The 20,206-nt window shown below is 42.9% G+C and overlaps 1 protein-coding gene across 1 annotated transcript in view; it reads right to left on the bottom strand.

The window, feature by feature from the left end:
* Positions 1-20,206, bottom strand: part of arhgap35a (Rho GTPase activating protein 35a) — a 62,372-nt gene that overhangs the window by 12,071 nt on the left and 30,095 nt on the right. The window contains exons 2-3 of the mRNA XM_005915775.3: positions 7,130-10,964; positions 1,663-1,795 (exon numbers count right to left, since the gene is read on the bottom strand). Of these exons, the coding sequence (XP_005915837.1) occupies positions 1,663-1,795; positions 7,130-10,849 (3,853 nt within the window). The 5' untranslated portion in view covers positions 10,850-10,964. The remainder of the gene's footprint in view (positions 1-1,662; positions 1,796-7,129; positions 10,965-20,206) is intronic.

The following is a 20,206-nucleotide window of genomic DNA, read 5'->3' as shown; positions in this document are numbered from 1 at the left end:
ACACACACACACACACACACACACACACACACACGCTGTTGGTTAATAAAATGTGTGAAGTTATACTGCTTACACATGCCTATACTCATAGGTAAAACCCGAACAAGCCAAACACACAAAAGAAACTTCATAACCATGGTGTAACTAAAACACACCCAACCGCATGCAAACAAAAGGTGTGGGGGGAGGACTGAAAGCAATGAAAGAGGAAACACAGGATTTGAGAACAGTAGGGAAAAAATATGATGACTAGACAAGGGTGACAACAGGACAGGGAAAGAAAAAGAAATGTGTGCTAGGAAGAAGATGAAGGAAATCAAATGTGACAAGTGTAGGTACTCTGAGAGATGGAGGGAGGAGGAGGAGCGGATCAGGAGAAAGAAGTTGAGAAACAAGGACACAAAAAGAGACGAGGGGAAAGGAAACAGCGCATTAGGAGAAATACTACAAAGCAGCGAGTGAGGATAATAGGTGGAAAATACCTCCTGAGGAGCTTGGAATTCACTCTTGTGCGTACTTGAATGCATATGCAACCAGTTTTTCTACTTTAACCAGGTGCAACTGCTGTAGCCACTTCCAGTGAACATCTGAACAGGGCGAGGTGAAACCTATCATGACGCTTTGTTATCGAGAGCTTTGCCCCTACGCTCCTGCACAGAGGAAGGCGGATGTTTTGTAAGGCCGCAGTAATCCACAAATACTGAGTCTTTAATCAGGACAGAGATTACAGTGGAATGCACTGGCATGTCAGTAAGCTTGGCCAAATGCAACTCCCATTATGAAGTTAATGTGTGCACATTTTTTTTATTAACTGACGCCTTGAGTAGCTAAAATCCTTTTTATGGATCCAGCCGAGAAGAGGGAGAGGCATGCGATGTCTTCACACGCGCACTGACCCCGCAAGACTTTGCTTCTGGTTTAATGTAACAGCTGGTAACAGAGTGAGAAGCAAGCTGGCAATCCTAGGGCAGTGGGGCAGCTGAGGAGCATGGCAACAGGGTAGCAAGGTTAGAGGAAGCTATCGGAGCGCGTGTGTCTGCGCTTGCAGAGAGGAGACAAGAGGCCAGGCAACAGTCTAAAGACCTGTCAGCGAAACACAGCTGCAAAATTCACATAACACAGAGCAGATGAGAATATTTCATACTAATATTCTAACATACTTCATATTAAAGAAAAATTATGCTGCTTAAAATCAATGATTCTGTTTCTAAGGCAACAGAAAATACTGTCACTATAACCACGGCCATGTTTTCTTTGATGCTTTTACATGAACCACTTGCAACATGCCACATGAACCCTTTAATATTTATGTGAATGATTTCAAATTCAATTCATTTTCTTTTCCTTATTAAAAAGTGGGTTGTAGATGTTCTCCTGTATAGCCCACCTATAGGCTTAGGCACAATCATCAAATAAACCTGAGCAAAGAACAACAGAGACAAAGAAAATGCGTGAATGTAAATGTAAACCGACCAAGAAGAGAGGACGGATAAGGAAATATCCACCAGAAAAGAAACGATTCACACTAATGGAAGCAGCTGTAGTACATGCAGGGCCACAACAACAAAGTCATTTTATAAGAGTTATTAGCTAAACGACTGAAACACAAGAACCTGCGATGCATTGCACTGGATGCCATTAGGCGTCCGTACAGATCCTTACCCGTTGTTTCAATGAAATGGATGCACTTCTCGATGAAGACTGGGATTGGTCTCTCAGGAGTGACCACAGTGGATAGTGGCATGCCAAAGTAGCCAGGTTTTGAGATGGAATGCCTGGGTTTGGATCGTGGTTTCTAGGAAAAATAAAAGAAAAAAGAAAAAAGATATATCAGAATGTTGGTAGCAAACAAAAGAAGAACATCAACATTTCCTGGTGGCACTGGTCTTGAAATGGCCATGACCTTATTTAAATGTGACTGTGTTGTTATGTTAGCAACTGTGAGACGAGACGTGTATGCACCTATCCCGCACATTCCTTAAAAGGTTAAACTTATATGGCTGCCTTAAGCCCTGATCTGTGCATATACCTGAGAGATATGCATCACTTATTTCATCACTTTATCTCTTCGTTCTTTTGTATGGCATTCTGTTTCTGTTTCTCTCTCTGCTACCGCACGCGCACTGCTGTTAACAGATAATCAAACTCCCTTATTCATTGTTTAAATACTTTCTTACTACCGTTATGGGAGTTGTGATACACTCTTGCAACATTTTTGCCTGTTACTCCGTATGGCTGAGGCGTCAGCAGTAATTGTGCTGTGCCTTAATGGTGTTCAGCGGGGATATTTGAAGGCCTCTGAGCCCTGGATCTCTAGTATGTCTGTCAGCCCCCTGAGGCTCTGGCCTGGAAGGCTGGGTGTCGAGCCAGAGATGCATGGTTGGCTGGACACACAGGCTGCTGGTGCAGTGCAGGCCTGACAGACACAAGAAAAGGAGCAGAGGAGTGCTCATTAGAGGGAAGAAGCACGGCGTGCCCTCTGCTCCAGATACTGGCCTCGGTGCACTCTGCCAAACATTTTCGATTGCACATATATTCACACTCACTCTCAGTGGTACTCGAGGGAACAAGTGGTGATAGATTCATTAAGACCGGGCAGATTAACAAAGGCTCACCTGGAGTTTTTTGCCATCGCCATGGCAAGATATTTTTCATTAGCCTTCTATGAATAAGGCCATTATTAGCACATAACTGTAGGCTAGAGTTATGTCTGTATGTGTCTTACCTTTAACTGTAGTTTCATTTTATCACATTCTTTTAAGAGCTTCAATTTTACATAGGCCAATGAGTTTCACTCTTCAGTCATTAGCGCACTCACTGTGATTTTCCCTTCTTAAATCTTATTAACTGCTAAAATATTAGGCGATGCTTAGTTAGCAAACAAATACATAAGAATATATTTTGCATCCAAGTATTTGCATTGGCCTCAAGACGCTCCTCTATGACAGCCTTTACAAAAAAGAACATTGTCAGCGCTTCGGTTGACAAAAAAAGTTCAAGTGAAAAAAGTCCCTAAATGTCAAAAGATAAGAGTATAACAAAGTATTCCAAGAAGAGTCTGCACCTCCTTCAAGAATCCCGTTAAGGTCTGGACTTGCACTAAGTGATACATGTTAAATACCTGCAGATTCTCAGCCAGTCAGTTACAGCTTCCCAGTTATCGTTCCATCATAACCCCACATGAGCAGATTCCTAAGTCGAATTCCTTCACTTATCACTCCCCAGCTACCTCCTCCACTGCCTCTCTGACACTCCCTGGGACGTCCATGGGACCAGGGGTAGATTTGAACCCTGTATTCATGCGTTCACAAAACACTAACGTGAAGCTTCAATTGAATTTTAGGAACAGCAGAGAACTATTGTTGTTATAACTCGCTGCCAGTTTGGTTTCGAGCTCCATGTTGCAGCTCATAATTTATTTGTGTCCTGTCACACTGAGCGTGTTGTATATCTGTGCCCTATCTCAGTTTAGCAGACTGTCTCTATACGCCCACCCCCTCCTCCTGCATCCACTCTCCTCTCTTACTGTCTTCTCTCCCTGCAGTTTTGCCTTCTGGCCACTCCTTTCAGTTGCTGACTGAGACAGGATATGCTGCCAGCGCTGAGGAGACAAAACAGACCTCTACCACAAAATCAAAACACAACAGATCCTCAACAATAACACGCAGACACCACAGTGAGCATTTACACACACTGTAGGACACTGAAACACAAAGCCACTCAAAAGTTTGATCATAACTCTTATTCCTCTCATCTCCATTTTCTTTCCATGGCTGTTTCTGAGCCTTTTGTTTGACTGTCTCCCTGCCTTTTATTTCCTGCATGAAGTCAGTAGACAAACTGGGTGACTGAGGAATTTCAAACACTTTTCTTTCTGGCTGAGTAAGTTAGGGGGAGAAAAAAAAAAAAGGTGCAGACGAAAGAGAGAGGAAACGTTTCCGGCCTCTCGCTGAGGGAGGGTGATCAGGACAAACACAGTTGGTCAGCGCCTGAGGTAAAGAGGGCTTTAAAATGGGCTAAGAGTGTAGCTTCCATTATTTGTTCCTAGACGTCATGATTCAGATTGGTAGACAGCGCCCTAAGGCTCTCTCCAAGAAAATGTTTACACTGCATAACGCCAAACGGTCACGTAAAAGACAACTGAAAAACAGGCTGAGTTAACCCCGACCAGCCAACAACAGGAATGGCTGGTTGTTTGCCAATGGAGAGGCACTGCCACAATACATCTCCCTGAAATGACCAAATAACTCAATAAAATGCCTTCCTGAAGGGATTTCAGGCTGCAGCAGACTGAAAATGGACACTTATCTTTCAGACAGCTGCTTAGAAAATAGGTGATGGAACTTGATCACTTTGTTACAACCACAATTAAGCCATAATGGCTTGTAATGTGGATATCCAGATCCCAAGACATGCCGTAGGGCACAAATCATGGGCACTGATATAACTAATGATGCTGACACTGGCCTACCTTCTGTTGGCTTTTTTTTTTCCTTTGGAAATGTGTGGGTTTAAAATGTGTCATGTAGTACTGGGCGGTATGACTGGAAATTTAAATCACAGGGTTTTTATGGATCCACTTTTGCTCTGCCCCTTTGCATAGAGAGGGTCAAAGCGTATGGTTGTGTAAAAATCACAGCTATTACATCTTGTGTACTTGCTAACATACAGTCACCGGCCACCTTGTTGGGTACATGCAAAACTGCTTTTTAATGCAAGCCAATCACGTGGGAATTTAATGCATTTAGGCATGTATACATCGTTAATATGATCTGCAGAAGTTTTAAGTGAAAATTTAAGTGACTCTGAATGTGGCGTGGCTGCTGTCAGCATCAACGTTTAGAATTTGGGATGAACATGAAAGCATGCATCCATCCTGCCTTGTTCAGGTTTCTGGTGATGGAATAACATTGTGGAGGACATTTTCTTGGCACACTTTGGGGCTCTTTAAAGGCCACAGTTTACCTGAATACTGTTGCTGACCATGGGACCACCGCGTACCCATCTTCTGATGGCTGCTTCCAGCAGAATAACAGCATGCCACAAAGCTCACGGCATCTCAAACTGACTTCTTGAACATAAGAGTGAGCCCGCTGTACTCAAACAGCCTCCACAGTCACCTGATCTTGATCCAATAAAGCACTTTTGGGATTTGGTGGAACAGGAGATTCACATTATTGATGTGCAGGTGACAACTGTGCAGCGACTGTGTGATGCTGTCATGTTAATATAGCCCCCAAAGCTCTGAGGAACTTTTGCAGCACCCTGTTGAATCCATGCCACAAACAATTAAGACCGTTCTGAAGGCAAAAGGATCTAACTCAATACTAGCAAGTACATAATAAAGTGCCACTGAGTGTACTACTTGAACTAGTCTGCTCACAAATCCTGCTACCTTGTGTTTTAAAGGTTCTCACTTTTTCCCCCCCAGTGGGATGAATGGCAACAAGTGCTACAGAATGCGATCTTAGCAGTTGAATTATCCGGGAGGACAGCTTCTATTCAGGTACTTGGACATCACATCTGAGTGTGTGAAAACATTAATCATCCCCCTCCTGTTCCTCTCTGCTGACAGCCATGGTAATTATCACAGACACAGAAGCACAACATACACAGATGTAACTGCTGTTCAGTTGGCACTTCTATACCGCACCATGTGTGTGAATGAACAGCATACCAGGCTGATAAGCCGAACACTGTAAGGTCACTGCATGTGGGTGAGAGACAAGCACAGGAAGGAAAAGAAATGGGGAGACAGAAATCAAGTAAAGTAGGAGATACGTGTGTCCAAAAGACAAGAATATAATGGGGGGAGAGGAAAAAAGTGACAGGAATGTGAGAAGCAGTATGAATCAGCAAGAACAGGAGACCAAACTGAGAATATGAGAAAAGTAACGGAAGGAAGCAAATAAAGATAATCAGTCCAGTCTTAGTCAAAACTTCACTGCAGTACGACAGTAAAAGCAACAAAAACACGGCCCAAGTTACACATTACACTACATATAGTGACTCTGCTGTTACATACAGACTTCACATACCGTAGATCAATCTAAAAAGGAGGGTTTTAATTTGAAACAAAGATTACTTTCCTTATATTCTTATTCTGTTTTTTTGCTTGTTAGTGCTATTAGCAGGGATGTTCGCACCTAGTTTTCTAAAAGTCTGCAGTGATTTAGTATCTGTTTTAATCTGTTTTAAGTGCCAGTATAGAAAGACGTTTAAGAACCTTGCAAAAGATCAATGTCTAACATTATTCCTCTAGGGAAACCTGAAGATACCAGATAGAGATGGACACAGACAGATGAAATAGCACAGTCTATACCACGGCTCTGTCCCTATTCATTAAGAGTTTCTGCTTTCTGGTATAGAGGTTTACTGACCAGAGTTTGCCTCCATTATCTCTGATGATCTGGGTAGTTTAGAGGGATCCCACAGAGCGGTCAGTGAAAAAATATTGCAGACATCCTTTTATACAAACCCCCTACAGTATATGTCATGTTATCAGTGGGCTAAGCTTCAAAGAAGACAGATCTTTCTCAACTCATTAGAAATTCCTTGAGTTTAGTTAGAAACACATTTAATCGCAACAGCAAACAGCTGTTCATTCTCAAACAAGAACTAATCATATTGGAGATTATGGACATTTTATGCGTCTATTTTCTACATGTATACAGATGAATTTATATAAACTATATGTAAACACACTTGTCCCTTTGAGGTATTTTTCATACATATTTTCTATATATTATAATTATATGTGAGGCAAATATATTAAAACGTAAACCTGGCATGTTTTGAATATTTAAAATTAACCATTACAAATGTTTTCTTCTTTTGCTTAAAAAATAATTTTACCTTACTTTAGCATTAGACACTTTAATCTGCCAAAACAATTAAAGGACGTGAGGAGGTTATTAAGAAAATTCTACAGTTTAAAATGCACTTGAGTAGGCGATTGGTTCAATAATAAATACTGAACATTTGGCAATAAAGTTTGGTAACTGTTGTGTTGGAAACTGCTAAACTAAGAAAAAGAAAGTGCTCTGAATTTATGAGTTAATTTATAGAATTTTTTAAACCAAAATGGCACTCATATTGAACTTAAGCAGATAGTTGCATGAACACTAACCTTAGTTCTGCGCAGGCTTTTGAGAATATTTCTCTTTTTAGGATCCTCACTATCCTCAGTGGAGTTGTCTTTCTTAAGTCCTTCGTCATCCTGGCTCGCCTTGAATGAACTCCCCATCTCATCATCGCTGCCGATAGAAAAGCTCGTCCTAAAATTGCTGAACTTCCCAAGCCGTTTGGATCTGTCTCTGTAAAGCTTAGGCTTTATGCCAATCGCAGACAATTTTCTTCTGCGCTCCAGTGAACTGCTATCAGCTTCACTGTCTGACCCATTCCCCCCAGCACTCCCATTTGAATGACCCTTGTTGGCATTGCGGATGGTGATAATCTTGCCCTGTGTGCTGTCATGTGGGACAGAGTAAATATTTTCCTCTTCTGTGTGTCTAGGTTTGCTCACAGCATCCATTGGCTCAGCATAGTCTGAGGGGTCATAGCCACCATCACTACCTCGGGCCCAGGTGACAGCTTGGGGCAAAGAGCGGCGGTTGGTGCCTCCCTGTTGGTCCATGTAAGGGCCAAGATTAACCTTAAGGACTGGCTTGGGCTTCACTTGTGGAGGAACTTTGTTGTTCACCTTGCTCTCAAAAGTGCTAAGCTCGGAAATGAAAGAGAAGGGATCATCTGAATCCATTTCTGACAGCTTGAAGCTTCCCAGTTGGGAGCTGAGAGTATCCTCCCTCAGGGTAGGGTAAGGAGGTGATGGATCAATATCATCTTCTGAGTCCAAAAGTGTAACCGGGCTGGGAGAGCCACCACGAGGGCTGACGCTCTCATTGGTGCATGCCTCTGCTACATTGTCATACATGTGTGTGGCCTCAACAATGGTGCGCTTCTCCATCGCCTCTTTTAAGAAAGGCTGGAAGAGATCTATCTTATGAAGACCACCTACTACGCCACCATGTCCACATATTACCGTGTTAAATCTTGCCTCTATTTCATGAGCCAATTCTTCCCCCTGAATAACTTGTTCCTTAGCAGAGTCTGAATCTGACAGCTCCATCTGGCTCTCCCCTACTGCTAATAACTGGATTGGGATGATGTCTTGTACCTCACACAGAAAAGCACATAATGTCTCCAAAGAGGCCTTGCGGCGAGTAGAGTAAACAGCAATGTAGCCATGGACGAGCCCAGCCTTGCGAAGGGCTAATGAGGAATGGAAGGAGAGCAATGACAGCTCGATATTCTGCTTCTGACCTCCTATAATAAGATCCAGCAGAACAGAGGTGCCACCACCGAGGCTCGAGGAAGGACGACAATGCTGGGGCAAAAGGAAGGGAGCAAGGAGTTGGTCTAGGTCGTAGGTGTCTCCGCACATCAGGCACATGACTATCCTCAGGTCTGCCTCGAGCATTGACTGGGACTGAGAGTCTCTGGAGGATGGAGGAGGTAGTGGAGGGGAGCTGCTCCCTATGTTTCTACGTATTTCTAAGAGTCCTTTCAACATCTGAGTGATCTGCTTCTCGCTGACATTGCGGCCATAACCCATGCCTGGAGAGGCAGGGTCTAGGTAAGAACTCTGTAGCTTTGCAGCTACCTGCTGCCCTTGTTGTATGAGAGTTTGAGCTGTCTCCCCTCCAATATCCCCTATGGACCCCACCCCCCTCTTGGTGACCAGAAGGAGGGACAGTGGCAGTTGAGATAAGCTGTTTTCCCTTTCCCTTCTGCTAATAGTCGACTCTCTAAGCTTCTCTATACTCTCAACAACATAGGAGAGAGATTCCTTTGAATTGTACAAACATAGGCAGCCATGCGGTGTAAAGGTTGGTGTGTAGAAGGAATTAACTGGGAGGCGTACATTGCCCTCTATGGGACGGAGGGTCAGCTCATACAGTTTTCCATCTAACACGTACCGGTCGTCACTGGTGCACAAGGCTCTTATCTCATTGGCCATCTCTCTGGCTAGCCCATCTTTTCCTAGAATGACAAGATTTATCCGTTCAGCTCTCCCCCCTTCCAGTCTCGCACAGTCTGATGAAGGGTACCGAGTTGGGAATCTGGAGGCCAGTATCTGCTCTATCTTAGTATCCACACAGTGCGGATTGTTGGGACAGGATTCCTTTGTGGGGTGATAGATAAAGTGGATATGTTTCAGTACAAGAGCATCCCTTTCTGCCTGCAGCTTCTGAAGGGCCTTAAATCTTTGCTCCTCCCCCAGCACTTCTCGAATGGCTCCCATTTTCTCTGTACTCGGTTTTGCATCCAACTCTAACTCATAAAAGAGCTCAGAATATTCAAGGAGCAATTCTTGAAAGTCTTCTTTGGCCCGGTCGATGATTTCTTTCTGGTGTTTATTGTAGATATCCAGATATTCAGCTTCATCCAGCCACTGGTAGAACTCTTCATTCATGATGAAGCTTCTGGCCTCCTCCCATGGCTTCCCTGGTGTGATAAAAGGAGAGACACTTAACTTCTCCTTGAACTCCCACCTCATTTCAGCCCGTTTCCGCTCATTCCTTAGCTGCTCCAGATGGGACTCATAAATGGCTTCTGCTGCTGGTGTCTCCAGTAGGTCTTGTGGGATGCGATCATCTTCCATGTTATCAATGTGTGTTGTGGTCTCCCAAGGTGTATCATCTAGCACAACAAACCACTGACAGAAATCTCTTTTAGTCTCCAGGACTTTCTGGACTCCAGACCAGCTCAAGTGGTCTATCTCATCCAACTGTGGTAAGAGTGTAGACAGTGCCTGTGGCAGAGTACTTAGATAGAGCTTCCTAAGTTTCTCTATGTGTTCTTGTTTAAGTCTATGCACATGCTGCTGGAAGAGCTTCTTAGCTTTAGCAGTGCCCTCAAGAAAAACATAGTCCTTGTACTCGGGGGCAGTCTGCATGCGCCGACTGACAACAGGCCAGGTCTCATTGTAGTTCTTTACAATTCGGTTGACCAGCCACTCATAGCGGTCTTTGGCTGAGGCAATCTGTTGACTCTGCTGTTTCAGTGCCTCAAAGTAGGGGATAATCTTGGGCTTTCCCCTACTCTTGTCTATTAATTGAATCAGTGTAAAAAAGGCTAGGTCAACATTGACATTGGAACGTGCTGAGGTTTCTACCACCTGTAGATTCTTCTTAGTTAGGGCAAAAGTGTGTGAGTCTTTAATATACCGCTCAACACCTTCATCACATTTGGTAAGGACCAGAACCACAGGCTTTTTTGTTTTTGCTAGCTGGTTATATAGGTTGGTAACAAACTTCATCTGATCCTCAAAGCTACGGTTCATACCCCTGCTAACATCTACAGAGAGTAAGAAGCCATCCACCATAAGCTTGCCTTCCGGCATCTGTTTCTGCTCAAAGTCTTGCTCCAGCCCCAGCTGATCTGTGCAAAAGTACATCAGCTTTTCAGCTGAAGCCAGCTTGGTGGAAGCTGCCCTCTTGATGTAAGGCTGCAGTGCCGTGCTTCGGTGTGGCTGAAACGTCTGATCATCAATGAACTCAGTCTGCTCCACCACATTTATACGGCATTCTGACCCCTCCTCCATTGTCCTTACAGCCTCTCCCCAGTATAGGAAGTGGTCATTGTTCACTACACGCCCTCCAAAGTCACTGGTACTGAGAACAGAGGTGTGATCTAGGTAGAAGTCATCTGCACTTGGCCGGACAAAGCGGTTACACAGGCAGGACTTGCCCACACCGCATTGCCCTTTCTCCTTCTCTGTGCCGGACAGCCCAAGCACAACCAGGTTGTAGGTGGGTGGCCGCGGATCTTGCTTTTTGGCCATCATCGTTGCTGGCAGAGGCTCATCCTGCCATGCTGGCCGTGAGCTCTAGAGAGAGGAGCAGGCTGCCAAGGAAGCGGGGTTTCCATGCAAGAGAAGCTCACTGGTCTGAGGCTTGGTCCTGCATGATAGAAAGAGAGAGACAAAAGTGAGATTTAATCTAGAGATATACAAAAAAAAATTCCACTATTCTAATGACAACCTTTAGCTACTGTGCCTCGCATCTAAATTCCTACTATGTGCCTGTGTTCTGTTAACAATTGTTAATCTCTGATCCTATTCCTCCACTGAATATTTCCTGAAAAGATTGAGGGCAGTGGTAAAGCTGTTGGAATGCTGCACATTACTTAACCCAGCTGTAACTCAGTTAAAGGCAATTTTTTCCCAGTTTAACTCATTTAATTTTAATGCTGCCAGGACTGCAGTGCTAACAGTGGTGCCTTCCACATTTCATTCTCATGTTCATTGCAACGCAATGTGTGTTTTGGCTTATTATCTGGCTTCTAACAGTCTGGTTGGTTTGCCTCACTCGCAGCAACATTGGAGGAAAGTAATGTAGCTCTTTCACTACTGCAGCAAACAGACAAACGACTGTGCACGCAAACATATGCACACAAGTAGCACGACACTCTTGTAGAAAAAGGCACACCAAGCTCTCGGCACCCTAAATGAAAGACACACACAGGAAGATGAAAGAAGATAAGTGTTCCAGAGCTAAAGTTACTAATTGGCCAACTAGGGAAAGCCATCTGCATTTTAAAAGGCTGCATTGCCTGTTGGCTGACTTGTTTCCATCAAAAACATGTTTTCCTATGTTTATAACCAAACAGATAAGAGTTGGCTCCTGTACCATCATTAATGTCATGCATATTTACCTAAATCAGAAGCAAGAAATGGCTGCATTGCAAGTAAGAAAAAGGCAAAAACACATAAGACCATATAGAGATGCTTAGTTGCTCATCTCAGTATTATTTATTCGACTGGTAGATTAGGTCTAAAAATAAGTTAAGAAAAGGGAAAGGATGAGGCATGAAAGGGTGTTACAACACAATTTGTATGGAATGAAAATCTTGTTAAGCTCTCAGACAGATAACATGCACTGCATTTCAAAATGATGGAGACCACCCCCTCCATGTCATAACTGAGTCATTTATGTAGTAAAAACAGACATTAAAACCACTATTAATCACGAACAGCTCTTTTGACAGAGAACACAAAAGCAGCCAAAGCCTTCATTATTTTTGAATCGAGTTTGTCAGGCAACACAGATCTGCAGATTCCCTAAAATGAACCTCACTGTCCAACTCTGATTCACCAGAGATACGAACAATGACAAGAAAAAATGGTAAGAAACTTGTGTGTGTTAGAAAATAGTGTAGACTTTAAAAAAAGCTACACCCAACCTGCTATGTAATGACTACTACATCTTTTATATACTGCATTTCTGAGTTTCATTTGAAAGGGAGTGCCACTAATCAAAGTTCCCAGCTGAAGCCTAGTGTTTTGCTAAAAGTAAATTCCACTCAGGCTGTGCATTAAAATTACAGAGACAAGAGTGCCCCTGTGCTTAACCAGGTGTATAACCCAGCACCAGCAGGAAAAGGAATCCATATCAAATAGAATACCTCGTGTTTTGATATTTATAGAGGAAACATGCATGAAAAATGCATCAAAGCTCACAGAGGTGGACCAAATCCCTATAATAACAACATGCATTGTACACTGTGTACAGCCTGACTTGATGGTCGATAGGATCAAATACGAATATGACCTAGGAATTGTGATTAATTCATCTCCTTCTCTCGCTGGGCATGTGTGTGTCTACTTGCTTGATAGTATATGAATGTACACACACCACTTTAACTGGATGGGAAGGACTGCACTGTGGTATTTATCGAGGTATCTGTGGGTTAATAACAAACCTGTTCACTGACCTAATTATGTTCGCATTACACAGATGACCTCAGCAGATCCCTCAACTGCATTCACCAGAAAGAAAAGAGACCTGCTGCCCCTGGACATGGTCCACTGACTTAATTGAACATCTATTCAGCATAATAATAATAATCATTTCTTAATATACAGTGTCTACATGATCCTTTGCTGTGCTGTATACAGACATCCTTCACAGACATGAAATTAAAAAGCTGCATGGTACTCAAGACCATCAATAAATACAATACATACTACAATACATATTTGTAGCTGCCATATTATTAGTGGATCCCTCATACGTGGTAACCTTTAATTTTACAGCTACTGCTAGTCTGTACAGCAATGTCACTTATTATAAATTGCATATACTGCATTTCTTTTTATTCCCCCAGAGTAAACCAAAAGGGATTTCTGGTAGGTCTGCGGGCTCTATTTTTGCATTGCTAGCTTGTAAAACTTATCTCTGTAGCGTAAACTGTTGTGACATGCTTGAAGTAGCTGTCTACTGCATGAGCTGAGAGGGGGTATTACCTTTACAGATAAGTAAGGAAACCCTAGTGAAGAACCACATTAGCATGAATGTTTCATCTGAGCTTGCACATGCGTGCACATAAAGATGACCCAGAATGTATCCTATGTAATCAAGATCCTGGTGATGATCACTTCATGTGTGAAATAGGTCATGTTTGCGACCAGCAGTGAGGGTCTGGATTAAGTGCAGTCAAGCACTCCAAAATTCTATATGGACTTGGCGGCTGGCCAGGCTCAGCACTCTTACAGATGCCCTGCTAGCATCTGCTCTGCTGACCCTACCTATCTTTTTCTAATTATGTTCCCGTGTGTGCAAGGTGTACATGGACCTCCAAGTTCATATAGATTTTGTGACAGTCAGCCCACATATTCACTAGAGCAGAGTGCAAGTTAATGTGTGTGAATGCGCGCGTGTGTGTGTGTGTATGACAAGGAGATAGGCTTAAAAATAAAAAAAGTAGCAACAAAAAAAAAGTGTTGATGTTATTTTTGCTGGTCTGTTGTGAGGATGCAATAGCTTCCAACACAGCGAATAATAGAGAAAAATGAAATGTCTCGCTGAGTGACGGCTGCACCAAAGTCACTGACAGAAACAGAATTTATATTAAACTGCAACTGCACAATTCAGCTTGTTTCTACAGCACGTCTGCTGGCAGCTTAAGTGCAGCATTTCACACAATAGATCTAGTCATTAGGGGAATACATTTCCTCTTTCCCATAAAGACACCACTGCTTGTGCTTAGCTAGTCTCAGTGCAGCAGTCCAGGTGCAGAATAGTCAGGCAGACAGTTTCCTAGTTCACCCCGAGGCCTGGTGTCTGCTGCGCATGTCCAGCCGCATACCACCATCTCGAGGCCCTGGGCTGGTTTAAGGCCTGCGTTGTATCTGCCTTCGACCCTGAAACGTGACAGTAGGCAGAATGACAGGAGATGGAAAGGAGGGCAAGGCACTGTAGGGAGGCAAAGGAGGGTGTGAAGTTTGTACCCCCATCCTCTCCATGTGCACTAACGAGAATGGGTACAAGAGGAAGGAGAGAGAGAGGTCAGCAACCTGGGTCATGTGAGTTGGAGATTGGAATTCCCTGAGGGAGGGCGTGGTGAGGCGCCGAGGATACAAGGGTCAAAGTCTGACCCATCCCATCACTCACCCCCCTGTGTAATCACAAATAGCATTATAAGCATGGTCTACCCAAATACCACATCTCCATTTGCCTGATTATTTCATTCCCTCCTTTTAAACTGTTTAAAAGCAGGAAAGATACAGCAATCTTGCCTTGACTGAACCAGCCCTTTAGGACACTCGCTCTCCCTCAAGGACAAGTAGAGGCAGATATGATGTGTCTGTGAGGTACTGGAGTTCAGCCTTAAGGTAATGCTGGGGCGTCAGGGCATGAAGTTCAGAATAACACGTGCTACAAAGGGCAGCAAGGGAGAGTCCCTTTGTAGCTGCATGGCCCGTGAGGCCATCCAGCTTTCAAGAGTTGGCTGCATTCCTTTCATTACAGAGTTACAACAGTTAGCAAGGGAGGATGACAGCCAGGCCTGTTTTGATACACACAGAAATCCTTACAGACTGGAAATGTTGGACAAGAGAGAGTCCATATGGATTGAATGGGATGACCATGACTGAAAGCTATATCTACGGAGAAAGAATTTTAAAGTCAGAGTCAGAAAAATAGTTGTGATGGAAATAAATGTTGAGTTGAAGTGCAACACTGTTAGTAAAGGTCAAGTATTTTATAGATTATAGAGTCAAAGAAAAGTATAGTAGAAATAATATTTCTGATAAAAGAAGGAGTACTTTATCACTTTTCTTAAGTTGCTGCCAAAAGCATCAGATATGCCTCAGAGAATCTCACACAGTACAGTGTGAACAGTGCTAAGCAAGGACAAACTAGGAAGCTGAGTTTCCCAGAAAACCTTCTGGTTGTAGAGTAATACACACTCAGGAAAGGCTGGGAGTTGACAGAAACAAAGGTCATGAAATAGTCATGAAGTGTGCAGTGTGGTGATGAGGATTATGATGATGACAGAGAGGCAGCAGGGGGGGGAAAAAAAAAAATCTCTCTCCTGTATTCTCGAAGATTCAAGAGTGAATGACCCTTCCTTTGTCTTCGTCCACAGCGTGCCCCCCCCCCTTACCTCCCCTTGGATGAATTAGGTCTGCAGCTAGTTGTACTTCTCTAGTCTCACCCAGAACATTACCATCATCATATAGATTTCCGATTCCCATCTGTCAAGAATCCCTTCTCCATCGCCTGCTCCCATTTTGCCCCTCCTCTGGAGACTTGCTGTCCATTAGTAAGATACTAGGGTTGTGGCCAACGCATTGGGGCTGTGTGTGGGTGTCGACAGTCCTTCCACTGATGCGGCTTCCTGTTCAGGGTGGGTCGGCTCGCAGTGGAAAGGAATTAATTGATATGAATGCCGAGTTAGAAACAACTCATTTTAAACATCACTTAACCAGCGAAGCGCACAGACGTGGGTCTTACAGTGACTCAAATAATGTATATACATCTATATGTAAATGCCTCCGCACTTCACATTCACTGCCCTTTACACGAAGTGCTCTGTGGCGCAGTGCATTCAGCGTAACCACTTAAACAGAAGGCATTTGCCTTTTCCACATATGCAGCACATCCATCAATCACACACCAAACAGGAAATACAAATACCCTCACTCTTTCCATCCATTGTGTGCATGCATCAACAGAAGACAAACAATGCAATCATACCACTGCTAACATATTTCACATGTGGCCAGGCAAACAAACCGCACAAGCACACCCAACTGCAATAAATGATTCCTACAAAAATACTTTTGCACAGGCTGAATCAATCGACCTATAGCTCTCATATTTCATAGTAAGTTAAAAAAAAGTAATTCCTATAAACTCGTTAAAAACATATTTTGATATGACAAACAGAAATATTAACGCAGCAACCAAACCATCACATAGCCAGGTCCCGATTCAGAAGCGCTGGTTAGCGCTGACTCGGATTACGGTCACTCTATGGAATAGCTTCAGCTAGTCACATCTTTCCATTTGCAGGATCACATGTGGTACACTTTGTGCATTAGCATGATCTGATGGAACATTGATATAACAGCATAAACAAAAAACAAAAAACAAAAAAAAAGGCAAATATCATACCCCCCACAGCCTCTCTGCCTCAGTACATATTTGCATTGCACAACATGTGCACTGAAACACTAATGGGAGTATAATACCTTTAAAAATGATTAATACCTCCATACATTGTAAAACACCATCATTTTAATTACAATACACCTTAACATTAATTGCAGCTATATTTTCAGAAGGCTCCTGAGCATTATTAGTAAGTCACTCCAATGCAGCTATTCCCTCTGACGGACCCCCGAGGAGACAATGCTCCTGGACAAACAGGAGGAGGCAATAAACAAAAACTACTGAGAATAAAATAGCCAAAGCAAAGACTGCATTCACAGTCCAATCTGAATTTCAAGACTATGTCTAAAGATTTGGAGGAGCTAAAAACCAGGAAAGAGCAAGGTTCAAGTGGCATGACAAAAGGAAGAGTTTATGGACAAATCATTGCATTTAAAATATCTTTGTGTATCGGACTGTTATTGAAGCAGGAAAAAAGTAACGCTCACTTCAGGGTTAACAGCGAGACTATTTGCCTGATTAACAGATTAATCTACAGGATAAATGAAAATATGAAATTAAAATGATCAATTGGCTTCAGTCCAGATGTGTGATGGAGCCAACTGAAAGCACTGCCTTTTTAAGACACGCTCTTTTACATTTGCCCGAGAAATTCCCTGTTTAACAGGCTGTACAACAACAACAAAAACAACAACAGCAACAACTGGTGCTTTGCATGCAAGGTCAGAAGGACAGATGGCCTGTGTTTTCCTTTGGCACAAAAGTTTATCTGTGGACCTTCGCTCTCCCTGCTTCTTAATTCCCTCAGCCTGACATGAACTGGCGTACTTATTTCTTTTAATGCCCTTGACCCTAATGTAATTTTACCTTCGTCCTTTTCTTTCTATCCCCCTCTCTTCATTTCTTATCATGTCTCCCTCTCTGTCTCTCAGTTTTCTTTCTCCTGCAGCAGTGCCTAACCTTGCAGGCGGGCCTCTGTCAGACTAGCAGACTGTCTGCTGGTGATATTAGCATACATCTGATCCCTGCTCCCCTGCTAGAAGGCTTGTCAGCATCAGCACAACTGTATACACACATTCAGACATCCAATACAGCCACCCTGTCCTCCTAGCCAAACGTGATGCAACAGCACAAACAAAAACCGACAAACACGAATATAGAACATACGCAAATATATCCAATGCACAAGGCAGGACGGAGAGCATTAAACGCAGACACGGGGGCAGGCTTTCAGAAAGTAAACAAAAACATGGACGTACGTGGCGGTTTTATGCCTAAATCTGACAACATTTTGCAGAGAGCGGTTAGCAGGTGGGTTTTTAAACTCAGCTGGCAATCTTCCACCTGAATGAGCTTCCAGTTCTAATTACTAGTGTAATTGGTTTGATGGTGTGTGTGTGTACGCCTCATTTTAGCACTAGGGATGACCTCCATCTCTCAGCACTGACAGGTGGATATCATGTGCCTGCATTTGTCTTTGCTAATAAACACGTCCATGTGCCACTGCATTATGATAAACTATGAATGTGATAAAATAACACCACACCAAATAGAGTTCCTCAATTTAAAAAAAAAAAGTGCATAAACTAGGAAAGAAGTCATATGCATCTGATGCGTCTGAAAGAACGGCAGAGCCAAGCAGAACTTTCTATCCTTTACATCCTAAATATTAGAACATAGCCGACTCTGCGCTCTGGCCTCTGGGTGGAAAGTCTTCATGTAGTAAGAGAATGTCTTGATAAAACAAAATAATGCAATTTTGTAGATTTTCAATAGCTCGGCTCAGTGACTCACACTTATTCAAAACTGCAATTCCACTCCTAGGCACAGAAAGCTATTCACATAAAATAATATGATTTGTGAGTGGCAGATCAACTGCTGACATTACCTTCAATTTAATTGTCATTATTAACCCATTTTCAGCGGAGCGCTCGTCCTTAGCTGGAGTAAGTGCTTAATAGATGTGCCGGGTGTGTTTTCCAGATGGTGCACAAGACAGGAAAGCTGTGTGCACTCACGGAGCGATGCCGCTGCCACCAGAGCTTAATTTTTATTACTTTATCAGCCGCTGCAAAGATTTTGACAGCCAGAATAAACTCAGGGGCAAAGGCTTGATTGCAACATTTTTTTGTTTTTTTGACGTTACTGGTACAGCTTCCATTGTTTTGTCCTAATACGAAGGAAAGTTTCAATTGTGCAGCATATAAGCAGTGCACATGTGTGCATCCTCTGCATTCCCTGCTTCCTGCTTTGGACTGTTAAAGGAAAGCGAGAGGAGACCAAACAAGTCTGGTGGCTGATTTGACGTCAGAAACCTAAAGCCAAATTATACAAAGTATATCTATCTTTCATTTAGATTTCCTTGAGATGTGATAGGAGCTTGAAAGGTTCTTTAATTGACTTTCTAAACACAACCCTGAAAAGAAAACAATATATACATTTTACAGTCAGCCTCTATGCAGGATATCATCAAAGAGAGAGACGTTAATAACCTGCTGATACATTAAAGACACGCCATTCAGAAAATTGCAGCTGCCAAGGCTTTTACATGTGATCATTTTTCACTTTGACATTAAAGAAATACAATAATTTCTCTTCAAATCACAGAGAGTATAAGCGCAATGCTGCTAAACTCTTTCCATCTGTACTTGTGACCTGCAGGCTTTGTATATAATTATGCTCTATGATCCCTACAGGGAGCTCTTACATCAGCCAGAGATCACCCAAACCGTTACTAGGTGACAGATGGTCTTCACGCACACAAAAAAAGCCACTTACACCTACAACATATGCTCCAACATAGATACGGCACGTTCACATCTAACAATATACACAAGCCCTCTAACTCACATGCTCACAACTCTCTGCTTACACACTGAACGTTTAAATAAACTTTTTCCCCCCCCACACTCCTCTTTGCCACAGAAGTGTTCATGCACTGCTGAATCTTGAGACCAATTAAAAAGGAAAATGACAGAAATGAAAAAAAAGGGGGAATGAGGGGGAAGTGGAAGATGATTTAAAGCTATTTCTACAGAAGGCTGCTGAAGCAAAGTGGTGGCTGTGAAAGCGGCGCAGCAAGCCTGCGAATGCCACATTGCATGTGGTGGTCTGTTCTTGTCATGTTGTCATGTGTGGAGTCTAGGTGCTAATGGGCTAGCCTGGACAGCGGCATCCTTGTAGCATCATTGCACCCTGCCAGAAGCAAGAGAAGACAAACTAGTCAATAGTTGCCACCTTCATTCGCATCTCCAGTCAATTCTTTCTGTCCTCTCCTGCTCTGTGGAAGGCTAATAAAGCAGACAGTAGTAATAAAAAGGTACGCCTGGACAAAGCACCGCCAACTGCTTTTGACAGGCTCCCTAGAATTAAAGGCACAACCCAGATTCAAACAATAGTTGGAGACAGAACACCCCAACGCAGGCTTTGTTTGTGTAATTATTTTTTTGTTGAATTGGATGCTTTTTTTTTGTACTCTTATACTGATCGGCTGAGCTAGGGATGGTGAGAAACGGCTCATTGTACAAAATGGAAAAATTGATTTGAAAAGTACAAATGGTTTGTGAAAGCTTATATTGACGCCAGAGTTAAATTGTGTTTTTCATTTCGAGTGTTTCAAAGAAAAAGATAAATTATTTTCCATTGGTAAATACAACCTTCCAAGAACTTGGGTGTACCACATTATAAAAGAAAAAGAAATGAGCCAAAGAAAAGAATCAAAGTTTTTTCGAAGTGAATGTATTGTG

The sequence above is a fragment of the Haplochromis burtoni genome, unplaced genomic scaffold, assembly GCF_018398535.1.
Source record: "Haplochromis burtoni strain Fernald_Lab_line unplaced genomic scaffold, NCSU_Asbu1 Contig_15, whole genome shotgun sequence".
NCBI lineage: Eukaryota > Metazoa > Chordata > Actinopteri > Cichliformes > Cichlidae > Haplochromis > Haplochromis burtoni.
This window is presented reverse-complemented; position numbering and strand designations above follow the sequence as displayed.